At 49.8% G+C, this 14,878-nt stretch overlaps 1 protein-coding gene across 1 annotated transcript in view; it reads left to right on the forward strand.

The window, feature by feature from the left end:
- The first annotated feature begins 10,421 nt into the window (after positions 1-10,421).
- The window catches only part of OSBP2 (oxysterol binding protein 2), a 153,615-nt gene continuing 149,158 nt past the window's right edge, over positions 10,422-14,878 (forward strand). Inside the window, exon 1 of the mRNA NM_001192252.3 lies at positions 10,422-11,077. Within this exon, the coding sequence (NP_001179181.1) occupies positions 10,422-11,077 (656 nt within the window). The remainder of the gene's footprint in view (positions 11,078-14,878) is intronic.

Genomic DNA, 14,878 nt, shown 5'->3' on the forward strand with positions numbered 1-14,878 from the left:
TGGTGGCTCCGCTCTGCCTTTCGAGGTAGATGTTTGGATATTTGTCCCAGCCTTATATCAGACTATACAGCCTTTGAGAGTAAGAGCCAGGGATCCCCAAGATTCAGTTCAGGCCTCTCCTGTGGCACTCCACCCCACCGGCAGAGGCCTCCCCTTCGTGTGCTGACGTGTCTCTGCACTGAGCGTGCGGTTGGCCATCTCTTTGCTCTGTCTTCCTGACCATGTTGTGAATATGTCAATGACCGGGTTACTCATCTGTTCACCTCTGTAACCACAATGCCCAATAACACTGAGCAGTCAGTGTTTTCTAAGTGATTATTCCTTTGTTTAATAAAAACAGCTTCAGCACAGTGCCCAGAGTAAGGGCACGGTACATATTTTTTAAAGTTAACCAGGTCCCCTCACTTTACAGATGAGGAAACAGGCCCAGAGAGGTGGCTTGACTTGCCCAAGGTCACACAGCAAGTTAGTGGCAGAGAACTAGAAGCAGGTTTCCTGGCTGCCGGGGAGTGGTCGCTCTGCATTACCACAGCTGCTAGGTAAGGACCTCAGTCCTCATCCAGGGATGGAGAGCCAGGTGTCCATGAAGCTTCTGTTTTCCCTTTTAATGGTCTTCCTTTGAGAATATGCTACTTTTCAGTGGGAGCCAAAACCTTATTTTTCTAGGTTTTTGTCTGTTTTCTTGGCTAAGCACAACTAATTGAAATAATTGACTTTAAAACTTTAAGTTTTATTATACAAGCAATATGACTACATCTGCCAAAAACAAAAACTCTTCCATTAGACCAACCACTGCTAGCATTTTGATGTGTTTCTTATATTTTGAGTATTCGTTTCATTTCAACAACAGTCCTTTTCCCTGGCACTGTACCTAGAAAGGGGAAAGAAAGGCTTCGGGGATCCTGATGTCTTCTGAAGGCCCACGAAGCCACCCAAGCTCCTCTTTTCTCCAGAGAACTCTGCCCCTCCTAAATCTTCCCCTAATGCAGCCTCTCTAAGCCTCACCCCTGTCTAGCCTTCAGCCACACCCACCCTTCTCCTCTCTTCTGGATGGCTGGTCTTGGCAGAGGGTCTTTGCAGTCTTATGCTGTGGCCCAGCAGACTGGGGGAACCCTGGGAGTGAGATGGGTGGGAGATTTGGGATGTCTACCTAGTAAGTCACTTTATAAACCACTAACTCACGGGCGGACTTAATCTTCCCATATTTGCATTAAAAACCAGAGGATTTTGCATTTAAGTAAGGAACAAGAAGTAATGAAATTCTGCAGAGGCCCCTAATTTTTTTTAATAGAAATTTGCCAAGTTCTTTTTTCTTTTTAAATTAGGCATTTATAAGCAAGCAAGCATATATTAATTACATAAAAATAGTTTTTCGAGTAGTAGGGAAAATCATCATATTGTCATTAGCAGCAGTGAAGGAGAGAAGGGAACAGCAATGCAGATGCTCCTGGTGGGCGTGAGGGTGGAGCTGTGAGGTTTTTTTTTTTTTTCTTAATTTAAAAAAAGTGTCATTTGTGACTCCTGACTTAAAGCAAGAACAAGATGGCATCCCCAAGCCTGGTAGGTGCAGAGGGTGGGTGGGGTCAGCCGAACCTGTGGGCATTAGGTGGCCTAATTGTGGAGAGAGGAGAAAAGAAAAGGGAAGGAAAATCAATGAGAGAAATGAAGGAGTATCGGATAGGAAGATATTAGAGAAATAGAATCCTGAAGCTAAGGACGGCCTTAGGGATTCTTTAGTCCAGTGGACACACAAACACACACACACAGGTGGAACTCCTAGTTTAAATGAAGTCTCCCTTGGCATCCCATTCCCGTAACTAAAATCACTGACATAGTCACATTTATTGAGCACTCATATTTCAGGCACAGAGCTCAGTTGTTTTCAAACATGAGTCATTGAATCCTCCCAACAACAAAGTAGGTAATTTTATTAGCCCACTTTATAGATGAGATATTGAGGCTCAGAGAGCCAGAATCCTGCCCAAGGTTGGGCAGCTAGTAAGCGACAAAGTCTACCTTCAGCCTGTCTAATGTGAAGACCATCTCCTAAACGGCATGTGATAAGCCCCCAGTCTTCGTCACTGTAGTCAGAAATGGAGGCGGGGCCCCTCGGGAGCATGAGTTCACAGATGATGTGGAACCTCAGCTGTGATGTCAGTTACCCGAGACTGGCTGTTTCACAGAGAACTGGAAGGAGCTCCAGGTCTCCCTTCTGCCAGGTGGCTAAGGGGAACTTGTCACCCATTCTGGGCTGGACAGGCTGAGGGAGAGTTACAGAGATGTGGATGAGGCACACGCCCACCCAGGAAGTGGAGAACAGGACACAGGAGTCCTGACCACTGCCCATTAGCTATGAAAAGATGTCTTCAGTTTGGTCCTCAGGAAACCTTTGTGGAACATCCTTTGTGTCTGAAGAACCATGCTGATGGCAGGGGACAGATGAATGATACTCTTTTAGCGGGATTTGTGTTTTGGGTGTACTCTAATTCTCGCTGATGGCATTTCCTTCCCTCCTCCCCTTTCACTAGATACACGTCAGTCCTTTAGGGCACTTGGAAAAAACTTTCCAGTTCAAAAATCTTGCTGAGTGCACAGTGGGTTCCTTTAGATTTTCTCCATGACCTGGGACAAAAGGAGGGAACTTCTGTTTACCAAGCATCTGTTACACGCAAGACATTGATATCCTACCTCAGTGTTCACAAGAGTACTCTTCAGATATCACGCCCACTTTAAAAAAAATTTATTTTTGGCTGCTCTGAGTCTTCATTGCTGGGCACGGGCTTTCTCTAGTTGGGGAGAGTAGGGGCTACTCTCTAGTTGCGGAGCACGGGCTTCTCATTGTGGTGGCTTCTCCTGCTGTGAAGCATGTCTACGGCACACAGGCTTCAGTAGTTGACACGTGGGCTTTAGCTGTCCCAAGACATGTAGGATCCTCCCAGACGAGGGATCAAACTGGTGCCCCCTACATTGCAAAGTGGATTCTTAACCACTGGACCACCTGGGAAGACCCATGTCCACTTTTAAGATGAGGAAACTGAGGCACAGAGAAGCTAAGAAACTTGCTCAGAGTCGCTCAGTTTGAACCAGGCTGTGAGATGCATAAGGCGTGCTCTTCCCTTGCCATTCGGCTGCCCCAGTGATGCTCAGCTTCATTTCCAGCACCACCCTCAATTTCAGCCATTGTCGATGCAGGAACTGCTCTGTGACAGATGTCCATACATAGCCCTGGCCCTTGACTTTCCTCACAGGCTACCACCGTTGACCATGTGGTCACTGACACGGCAGGGAGGAAGTCTTGGGTGAGAATGCTGGGACGTCATGGCAGGTCCCAGCTCCAGGGTGTCAGGCAAGGGCAGCGGCATCAGATCCCAGCAAGTGGGTGTGGGGCAGCCTGCCAGGGGCCTCCGCAGATGACCGTAGGGGCAGATAGCTGGGGAGCAGGGGAGGCAGTCGCAGCTAAGAGTGATCCCACAGTTCTTACATGTTCGTCCCATCCGCCTATCCTCCCATCCATCCACCCATCACTCACTTATCCGTCTGTCCATGTGGCGCTTCAGCCCACAGTCGGAACACAAATGTGGAGAAGCTGATTCTCCTGTTTGCCGTGACACCCTCACTGCCCCCCGCCGCTGTGGGAATTGGGGTGACCTGCCCGCTGGGAGTGCCTCTGCCCTGATTCACTCTGACCTCGAGCAAGTCACTTCTCTTTGCCGAGAGTCTGGGGAACTGGGAAAATCTCAGAGCTGCCTCGAACAGGCCGCTTCTCTTATTTCATCAACAGGTAGCTGAGACAGAGTGGGGAATTGACTTGCCAAGGTCAGGTAAGGAATTACTGGTGGATCTGGGACTAGATCCCGGGGGGTTGCCAATCGTTTGTGAAGCGGGAATGGGAATTCTGGCTCTCCTCACTTGCTGGGATTGTAGGGAGGACCCCACGAGATAAGTGGTAGGAAAGTGACGTGAGAAATGAGGTCACCAGGGCAGAAAGTCCCAGAGGTGCAACCTAGGCCCTTGCTGCCAGGCCAGTGCAGATCCAATGGTGACCGCAAGGGGTCAGCAGATGCTTGTGCACTCAGCTGGGATCTGCTCAAAGGCACTTTCTGTGAGCCAGGGTCTGGGTCATTTCATTCCTGGGGACCCCTAGCACAAACAAGACGATGGACACATCACAGCCCAGCCCACTGTTGAAGCGGGAAGTACTACTAGTTATTACAATTCAGAGCCTGGCCCAGCTGCTGACTCTGCAGGGGTCTGAGGGCTGAGGGGCCAAGCCCGGAGCAGGCCTTGGCTGGGTCCCCCTGTGTCCCCAGTAACCTTTATCTGGGCTTCGGCTCTCTCGCCTGCAACTGTTCCGAGGGGGTTGGTGCAGGTGGCTGATCTCCTCACTTCCGTTCTCAAGCCCAAGATGTGGCACAGAGCTTTGCACACATGATGCTCCAAAAATATCTGCTGAGCAACTCCTGCCCTGAGCAGAGCCAGAAAAATCCAGGTCAGCTTGTGGCCACAGACACAAAGGTATATATGCTGATTTGTGTCCCATTTACCCAGGGAAAGAGATGTACAAGCTAAGAGGGAGGCAGGACAGCATGTAGCTAAGAGCACAGATTTGGAAGGAAGGCCTCAGTTCAAATCCCAAGTCAGCTGCTTTCCCAGCTTTATGTCCCTTAGCAAGTGCCCTGTTTAATCAAGCCAGTGTACGTTTCCTCTGCCATTATGCAGTTAGGTTTGGCTTACCTCTGGTGCCTTTGCCGAATGAGAATATCTGACTGGAAGCTTTGCGTGGGGCAGAATCAGAAATAACAGAGTCAGGAGGGCTCTGTTCTGTGATGCCGACATCCACTCCACCAGCCTTTGCTGGCCTCAGATGTTTCATTCAGTCTCTTTAGAGAAGAGACATACTGTTTTCTGCCTGGGAGAAGTGTTGCCTTCACTTTGCAACCTTCAGTGTAGAGAGCGGTGGGGCAGTGGGTTGGAGCAGTTATTCCCCAACCCCTGCTCAAGGTGGTATGTGAGTCTATGTTTATTATAAACTGAGCAGGTACAAAAGGATACTGGAAACTATGTGTGCGGCATACAAACAACATCAGCACAAAATGCCTGTGAGCTCACAGACGAGTTTGGAATCTGCTGTTCAGTCACTCAGTTGTGTCTAACTCTTTGTGACCCCATGGACTGTAGCATGCCAGGCTTCCCTGTTCTTCCCTGTCTCCCGGAGTTTGCTCAAACTCATATCCACTGAGTTGGGAATAAAATCCCCCATTTCACTTCCCTGTTCTTGCTCCTACCCTCTGCCATAACCTGTTGACTTTGAGCCTGAAGCCTCCTTGGGTTCTCTCAAGTCAGCTGGCTCCCACCTCCCGTTTAGCTGGCTGAGAGACTTCTCAGCCACTGCTTCCACCTGTTGCCCTCGTAAGAGCTCGCATCCTCTTTCCATATTCCAAGCATTTGTTGAAATCTCCCATTTATTGCCGGGGTCCAGCCTCCGCTGATCCAAGGAGTTCGAAGCGGGGACGGCGTCGGCAAGGATCAGGATACAATAGCTTCAATTAGATATTAATTAAAGATGTAAAGAGTAATAGAATGAGGATAGCTCAGTAGGAAAATTCAGTGGAGAAAAGAGGCTGAGTAGCTTGGTTTACACGGGAGACCAATAAAACTTCAAGACAAGAAGTTTGCACCACTTACGTAGGCCGTAGGCATTCTCCCAAGGGAGAGGAGACACTGAGGCCTCCCCGTTCGGATCTTAGAAGCCCAGGCATAATTAGTAAGCATGGCGGGTTCCGCGCTCCAGATGGAGACTCAGCCAGAGTGAGAGAGCGACACGGGGAGACCAGTATTTCGAGAAACTGATCCCAATTCTTTATTTTCCATGGTCTACTTTTATACACTGAGATGTTATGCAAAAGTCACGCGGGGTCAGCAGTCCTGACTTTTATCAAAGTCAGGTGCTTCATACAAATGTATACAGAGGTCTTAGGGGTGTTACATCATCTTCTGGCCAGGGGGCCTGCTGACAATTTATGACCCTCTCCTTGTGACAGCGGTCAGTCAACCAGGACACTTATTTCTCCTGGGGTGGTTATTCTTAAAACAGATGCCACCCAAATAAAGTTACATTCCTATAGGATGAGGGTGTAGTGGGTTTTAGTTAAGAAAAGAATTTACTTAGCCTAAGGTCTAACGTGATTAATATCAAAGGTTAATACTTATTTCTTCTATATATTCATTAATGTGTGTAAGGGCAGGGGATATGGAGACTTAGCAACAAACATTGGCTCAACAAATGAAAAACCCTTCACCAATACAATTTCTAATCAGCCCATTATACTTATACTAATAGTTTTCTAACTTTTCTAAGGAACCTGTTTTTAGAAGGTTTAAAGTATCTCGTGCCTCTCACGGTTGGGAGGCTGTGAGCAATCACATGTGGCCGGACAAGCCTGTCAGGCAGGCTAGAGAACCTTCAGAGGAGTTTGTAGGTTAAAACACTCTTGTCACGCCCAGGAGTTTTTATTAACTGGAGCTCTAAGTTAACTCCTTCTCTGAAAGAGGTGGTGGGGGACAGCCCCCCGTAAAGTCAGAGGTGTAGATGAGCACAAAGTAGTAAAGCAGGCAGGCTCTGGTTATGGGGGTAGATGCTCGAGGATTTCCAGGGGGACTCCTGAGGCTCGATCCCGCCTTTGCGTATGTCGAGCCTCCTTCCTCATGACTTTTGCCACGGGCGGAGTACCTCACTCTGGCCCCCAACAATTTATCAGTGACCTTTCTTTCTTTCTGGCCATGCAATTTGTTCCCTGACCAGGAATCGAACTCATGGCCCTCTGTAGTGGAAACACTGAGTCCTTAGTGATCCATCTTTAAAATTGTAACATGACCTTCCCAAGCCTTCTTAACTGTTCTCTTTTGCCACATGGCATCTGTCACCTTCTAAGTGATTTAATTGGCATATTTCTGTCTTCTTTTATTAGAACGTAAGCTCCAGAATGACAGGGATTTTTGTCAGAGTTCTTTTTTATTTTTTAATATTTTATTACTCTTATTTTTGTTTTTTGGCCCTCCCACATGGCATGTAGGATCTTGGTTCCCTGACCAGGGATCAAACCTGTGCTCCTGCATTGGAAGGTCAGAGTCTTAACCACTAGACCACCAGGGAAATCCCTGTCAAGTTTCTTTCAATGCTCCATCATCAGGGCCTAGAAGAAGACTTCGAGTATGATATGAATTCCATGAATGTTTGTTAAATAAAGTCTTGTTTCTAGTTCTGTTGGTTGGTAAATGCTTAGTACTTTGGCAATCTGTCCCACTTTTGTTTCAGTGGGGTCTCTTTGGGTCTCAGTAAAGATGGGAGGCAGACATGGGTTCTTATTAAATACCCTGAGCTAGGAGTCTCCGTGTCAGTGGTTCTCTGTGAAGGGGTCATGGGCCCCTTTAAGATTATAATGAAACCTACCACAAGTTGGAACTTATATTTAAAATGTACATGTAATTTACGAAAACTATACATTTCATCTTAAAGACCTGTTCTCTTCTGGAGAGATACGTAGAAACTATCAACACTTGGAACTTCCTGAGGTTCAGGGGTTAAGACTCTACACTTCCACTGCAGGGGGCATGAGTTCGAGCCCTGGTCTGGGAACTAAAGATCCCACATGCTGTGTGGCACAGCCAAAAAAGAAAAACACCTCAATCAAAAACTAGATGAAGGATGTAGCCAAACCAATAAAAGTGCAAATGACTAAACATACATATTTTTTTTAAAAGAAACTATCAGTATGGTAGCCCCAGAGAGGAGGAAGAGGGGAGTTCTTCTTTCACAGTATAATGTGTTTACTTCAGTTCTGTACAGTGCAAGCATTACGATCTCAAAGTTGAAGAAATTAAAGAATTTAAATTTAAAATTAAATAAATTTTAAAGGAACTCATGTTCCAGTCCCTTGGGGCGATCACAAAATCACATATCTTTAGGGGCCAGGGAGGTCAGTGCCCATGGCTTTAGGACCATAGGCAGCAGTGGAAGCTGTGGCGACACGGAGCTTGCACACCCCACCCCAAGATGCTTAAATTTAGTGGCACGAAAAGCATGGTGTTCATCAAACTTCACTGGCCTGTTTTATTCATTTTGCCAAGCATTTCACAGAACCTCTTTAGTTAAATAGAGAGTATTTACTGAGCACTTACTATGTTAAATGAACTTTACATACATGATTCTATTACTGTCAACCTGTGAGGCAGGGATTATTTTCTTCATTTTCATTTCACCGATGAGTAAGAGGAAGCTCAGTGAAGTGGCTGAAGGTCGCACAGCTATGAGAGTCGTTGGGCTGGGATTTCTTTAGTGGCTCTGACTCCCAAAGCCCAAGATTTTCCCTCCACATCACTGCCCATCAAGATGTGGTCCATGATGGGAACTTCCCTGATGGTCCAGTGGTTAAGACTTCACCTTCCAATGTAGGAGGTGTGGATTTGGTCAGCTAAGAGCCCATATGCCTGGTGGTCAAAAAAACCAAAACATGAAACAGAAGCAAATATTGTAACAAATTCAATAAAGACTTTTAAAATGGGCCACATTAAAAAAAAAAAAAAACACCTTTAAAACAAATGTGGTCCAAGATTCACCCACTCAGAAACCCCTGGGGAACTCATTAAAATACGTGCTCCCGGGCACATCCCTGGTGGTCCAGTGTAAGACTCCCACTTCCACTGCCAGGGGCATGGGTTCAATCCCGGGTTGGGGTCCTAAGATCCTGCATGCTGCATGGTGAGGTCAAAAACAAATAACTAAAAACTAAAATTCATGCTCCTGAATTCCACCTCAGACCTACTGACCCGGAGTCCCAGGGAGATGGGGATGGAAAACTGAATTTATAGTAAGCTTCCCTGGAGAGATTTGAAACATTATTTTTGAACAGGTGAAACAGACACTTGGTTAAAATATTCAAGAGGTTCAAAATGGGATAAATGCAGAGAGAGCCCCCCACTGCCTTCCCTGCTTGCACACTTCCCCTCTACCCGCTGTCCCCAAGAGGCAATCACTTTTCTTTGACTCAGCACATTGAAGTTTGAGGCCCATCTTAGTGTTTGCAGGATATACCAAGATGGGTAGGTTTCTGCACCCTAGAACTCACAAAAACCTTCAGGCAAGGCCATCAATCATTCAGGGGCAGGTGCCCCAGGAAGGGGTCTCAGAGTCACCAGATGGTAGGACTTCTGCTTGGGTGCATATCTGCAGCCTCTGTTTCTAGGACCTTCCAATCTGCTCAGCTGCCGCCATCACTTTGAGTAGGGGGCTGGTCCCTGCACAGGTGGTTCACAAGACCAGAAATGGACAGTGAGTGAGGGGCGGGTAAGGACCAGCAGAGGGGAGCCTACACACAAGTCCGGTCTGGAGGAATATGGAAGCGCAGTACCCAACCTTTCAAGCTGTGTTTCCCCTTGTTTGTGGCAACCATGACCTTCCCTTTGGGATAGATACTTTAAAATCAGTTGTGCTTAATCTTTCTGGGATCACAGACTCCTTTGGGAAGCCCATGAAAACTAGGGACCTCTCTAGAAAAATGCACAGACACGTTAAACTCCACAGGCTAAGCTTCACAGAGGCCAGCCAAAATTCCCCAGGGGTGTCCAGGAGCTCCGAGTCCGGAACTTCTCTTTTGGAGGTGGTCCTTGTACTACACCGCTTGGCCCACTAAACTCTCTCTGTTCCTTTAGAGAGTCTGAACTTCGTTGCCACTTGCAGCGAAGTGCCCTGGATGAAGCAGAGGCTAGCTGGCCCAGTAGGTGGGGGCGCGGTGGCTCCGCCCCGAGCCTGGTCGCAGGGAGAGGGACCCCTAGACAGGTAACAGCTGCCACAGCGGGCGGGGGCGGTGCGCGGTGGGCGTCCTCCTCAGCTTCTAGCGTCATCCGGCTGGGCCCCTGTGCTGTGGGCGCATTTTCTGGGTTTTGTGGAGCGAACCCCCGCCCCGTCCCCGACCCCACCCCGGGTCGGAGGCGGGGAGAGCCGGCGCGGGGCCGCGGACAGAGCTGCGATGGGAGCCGGCGGGCTCCGCATTCATCATTGTTCCCCTAGCGCCTGGCACGGGTTGGGGCACAGGCAGGGTTGGTGATCTGAAGCGCGCCGGCCCTTCTGTGTCGCCCGTTCCCCGAGCTCTCGTCCCACAAGTGTTTCCTGAGCGCCTTCCGAGGACCAGTCCGGGAGCCGGGAGCTGGCGACTCAAGGAAAGGACGGGGGTTCAAGTCCAGCCGGCTGCGCGCCGCGAGGACCACGAAGCGCTGGTGCGGGCGCCGCGGGGCGCACGGGCCGCGGAGGGACCCGCGCGCGCCCCCGCCGCGCGCTCGTGACGGCGCCCCCGGCCCCGCCCCAGGCCTCCGCCTCCCGCGTCCCCCCTCCCCCCGGCTCGGCCGCGCTCGGGTCGGCGGGCTCCATGGGGAAAGCGGCCGCTCTCTGCCGAGGCAGCGGCTGCGGCGGCCGCTCCCGCGGACTGTCGTCGCTCTTCACGGTTGTCCCCTGCCTGTCCTGCCACACGGCGGCGCCGAGCATGAACGCTCCCACGCCCGGCTCCGGACCGGAGCCCAAGCCTCAGCTTCAGCCGGTGCCCCAGCCTCAGCGGGAGCTGGTGTCAGAACAGGTGTTGGAGCCAGTTTCTGAGCGGGCGCCAGGATCGGAGCCTGAGCCCAAGAAGATGTCTGAGCCCAGGCCAGGGTTCAGACAGGAACTGGAACTGTTGCCGGCACTGGGGACTGGGTCAGGGCCCCGGGAAGAGTGGGGCTCAAACCCGGGGCCTGGGCCCCCCACCAAGGCCCCCTTTGAGCAGGTGCCGGCGCTGGGGCCAGCAGTGGGGAGCGTGCCCCTGATCAAACCTGAGTCAGGGTTGTTGCCGGCATCAAAGGACCCGCGCCCGGGGCAGGTGAAAACACACCTTGGGATGGCAGTGCCCCGGAGCAGCTCGCCGGGCGTTGTCCCCATGGTCTCACTTCCTCTGGACAACTTCAAGGGCTGGCTTCTCAAGTGGACCAACTATCTGAAGGGCTACCAGCGCCGCTGGTTCGTGCTCAGCAATGGCCTCCTGTCTTACTACAGGTATGGAGGTGTCAGGGTAGAGGCTGAGTTTGAAGGGTGGAGATCCTGCCATCATAGTGATGGAGGGCATCCAGGGTTGGAGGGTGTGACCACTGGCCCAGGATGTTTGGGAACAGGCAGTCTAGCAGGAGAAGTAACGCCTCTGGCCAACCTTCAACTCAGGCAGGGGAGTCCCCTCTGGACACGACCTTTGGAAAGCTTGGGTCTGCCGAGTGAGCAGGGAGGTTGGAGTGAGGGAGTGATCTGGGGCCTGGGGACCCCTCTGGCCCTGGTGGCTGTGGGACCTGGGGCAGCTATCCAGAGTCGGAACCCCCCACATCCTTGAAACAAGAGCTTTCTAGTTGAGCTAAAATTACTGTATTTGGAGCTGAGGGGGCAGTAACCTTGTTCAGCCCTTAGGACCCGCATGTGGGAAAGGCTCCTGCTCCCTCCTCAGTGAGTCAGACTGCTTCCCACTTTCCCTAGAGTCTGCTGTTTGCAGACCTTGGCCTGGGGGCACAGCAGACTCAGCCTCCTCAGACATTTCAGGAGCCCATCTTGACATTCAATAGAGAATCAGGAAGTGTCCCACCGTGGCCTTTCTTATTCCTGAAGCAGCATGGGGCTCAAAATTGAAGTCTAGTGGTGAGATACCTAACACTGTATTCCACTGAAACGGATTGAAAGGGGGAAAGATCCTGAAGGCTGCCTTGGTATGTTTCCTGGGGACGGGTGGTTTAAACTTTGAGATCTTAGATCACTCTTTACCATAATAGATTCTCAAACCTGAGCAAGCATTGGGATTCGCTGAAGGGCTTGTTGAAACGTGGCTCCGCCATCCTGCTGAGTTCTGCTGCAGGGCGTCTAGGAGGGGCCCCACGAGTCAGCTTTTCTAACGAGTTCCCAGGCGGTGTTGCTCAGGACCACAGTCTAAGAAGCGCAGCTCCATTGTCACTGCAAACAGGAGAGCCCTGCCTTTCTGAAACTCAGGTCACTCTGCTCACTTTACTCAGCTGGGCAGTCTCTTCAGGTTACCCACTGGAGCATTCATGTGGTCCTTCCTAGCCTTTTTGGAACACGATTTCTAGAGGATAGTTGAATCTGTGACGCCCTTGATTATTTGGGACTGACCTTAAGCGATGGTTCCCCCTCTAGGTGGGGATCGAATCACTGTCTTTAATTCCTGGCAGGGGGGAAAGCTGACCTGTGTTTCTCACGCGACCGTCTCGTGTGGTGTTGTGGTACCCCTCGGCGCTCTCGGCTGCACCATGCACATCACAGGACAGAGTGTTCTCAGAGCTAGGCGACTGAGCAAAATGAGATCCTTTTCCAAATGATGTTTTTATCCCATTTCCCTACCCTGTCTGGCGTGTAAACATTCACCTACGCATGCAGTGATAGAGGTCATCAGTGATTTGCTATAAAGAAGTGTCACCCTGTCTTCTTATAGGCAAGGGACGTAACGCATAGGACATGTCGACTGTGGACCACACATGAATAAATGTTCACTTATTTCATCCCCGAAATCACACTGTGAGGTGGGTTCCAGATTGTCTTCTTGTACAGATGAGGAGTCCTGAGGTTTGCCAGAGGGACGTGTCTTATCCAGAGCCACCGGACCAGGTAGGCAGTGGAGAGAGTCTGACTTAGGCCTTTTGCACTCCAAAGTCTGTGCCTGTCCCAGATGTGAGGACTGATGCCAGTTCCAACTTGAGTTCAGCATTTCTGAGTTATTTGTATCTTCCCAGGTACTAAGAGTCAGTAGTCGGGGTCAAGGTAATGTTTATGAGTCTAGGGTCCATTGTGGCAGGAAGGCCTAGTTGTAGTGGAAAACCTGACCTCATGTGTTTTTGTTTTGTTTTAATCAGTAGAACAAAAATGTCCCCCTTTTTTTTTGGATATGAATAACTATGTATAGACAGTTGGCCTTTCAAGGTAACTTGAAATGTCTAGATTCTCTGGGTAGTGAAGAAAAATTCTCCTTGTTTGCTGATTAGATTGTGGGGACAAATACTGGTTTAGGGGAGAGGAAGGGGTGGGAACAAGTTTTCTCGTGTGTGTGTTTGCACAGTCCAGCTCTGTAGTTTGATTCGTGGACGTTTCTAGATTTCAAGATGGGCCAAGTTGTTGCTCCAGTCGCTTGGGTGGGATGAACGATCCCTGACGTTTATACAGCTTTCTCCCTCCTTTAGCCCCATGTGAGGCCACCACGAAGATGTTCTCAGTCCCATTTTACAGGAAGGGAAATTGAGGCTGAATAGTGAGCTTAAGGGGTGGTATATGCCAAGGTGCCCAGCCTGAAGGCGGTATCTCCAGTGCCACAGAAACTGAGTTAGTCTCCGAGTGCAGAAAAGGCCCTTCTGCAGTGGAATCACGCCTCACTTCTCCCCTGCACTCCAGTTCTGCTTTGGTCTGCTTCTCCTCAGGCCTCCCAAGGCCTCAGGTGTTGACACCACTCTGCTGTCCCTGCTTGTGATCTGAATCCTGCCTTCCAGACCAGGCCTGGCCATCCTGCCTGCTGGGCTCAAGGGCTGAGCAGCCTCCAGGCCTGCTGCTCACAGTCTCGACAGCTCAGGGTGGGTTATCCAGGCCTCCGTCTGCACCCAGGTCCGTGGCTCTTTAAGTGTGTGTGGCTGGAATAGAGGCAAATTCTGGTGCTTGTGAGTTGCACACAGATTAAGAGAACTCTTTTTTCATGATCTCTTTTCTTTCTTTTTAGATGTGGCACGCAGAATCTTTAGTTGCAGCATGTGGGATCTAAGTTCCCTGACCAGGGTTTGAACCCAGGCCCCCTGCACTGGGAGCATGGAGTCCTAGACACTGGACCACCAGGGAAATCCCCAGAGTTACCATTTCTTTCACGATCTTTCCTTAGGGGCATGGTGGAGTCAGCGTTAGTGCTGGGTGACGTGGCTGCTGGGGAAGGAACTGGAGCCTCTTCTCTTGGTAGCTTCCCTTTTGGAAAAACTGTAAATTTTGTTTGTTTGTTTGTTTTGAAACTGAGCAAAGCCTAGTTTGGACATTTCTTGTGTTCTTTGCCTGATCCTATGCTCCAGCCTGCCTGTCTCCAAGATAACTGTCATTCCAAATCCTGATCAACATCCGTTTTCTTTTTTTTAATTTAGTTTTATCTCATCTATATGCTGGAGAAGGAAATGGCAACCCACTCCAGTATTCTTGCCTGGGAAAATCCCATGGACAGAGGAGCCTGGTGGGCTGTAGTCCGTGGGGTCACAAAGAGTTGGACATGACTGAGTGACTAAGCACTCGCACATCTATATGCAATTAAAAAAAGTTTTTCATTTCAACCACTTTAATTTTATTTTTAAAAATCTTGTTTTATTTTATTTTAAAATATTTATGTATTTGGTTGCACAAGGTATTAATTTCGGCATGTGGGATCTAGTTCCTTGACCAGGGATCAAATCCAGGCCCCCTGCAATTGGGAGCATGGAGTCTTAGCTGCTGGAGCATCAGGGAAGTCCCTCAACCGTTTTTAACTGTGTGAAAAGGGATCTTGTACAACATATGATTTGGGGGGACTAATTTTGGGTGCTCTATGACAGCCCGGGTTGAAAGTGTACCTTTTACCTGTGTGTGCTCCTCTTGTTAGTGCATGCCTGCTCAGTAGCATCTGACTGCAGCCCCATGGACGGTAGCCTGCCAGGCTCCTCTGTCTGTGGAATTTCCCAGGCAAGAATACTGGAGTGGGCTCCCACATCTCTTGTGTCTCCTGCAGTAGAGGAGACACAGTAGAGGTGGATTCTTTACCACTGAGCCACCTGGGAAGCCCTGCTCCTCTTGATGGGTGATTACAGAAAC

The sequence above is a fragment of the Bos taurus genome, chromosome 17, assembly GCF_002263795.3.
Source record: "Bos taurus isolate L1 Dominette 01449 registration number 42190680 breed Hereford chromosome 17, ARS-UCD2.0, whole genome shotgun sequence".
Taxonomy (NCBI): Eukaryota; Metazoa; Chordata; class Mammalia; order Artiodactyla; family Bovidae; genus Bos; species Bos taurus.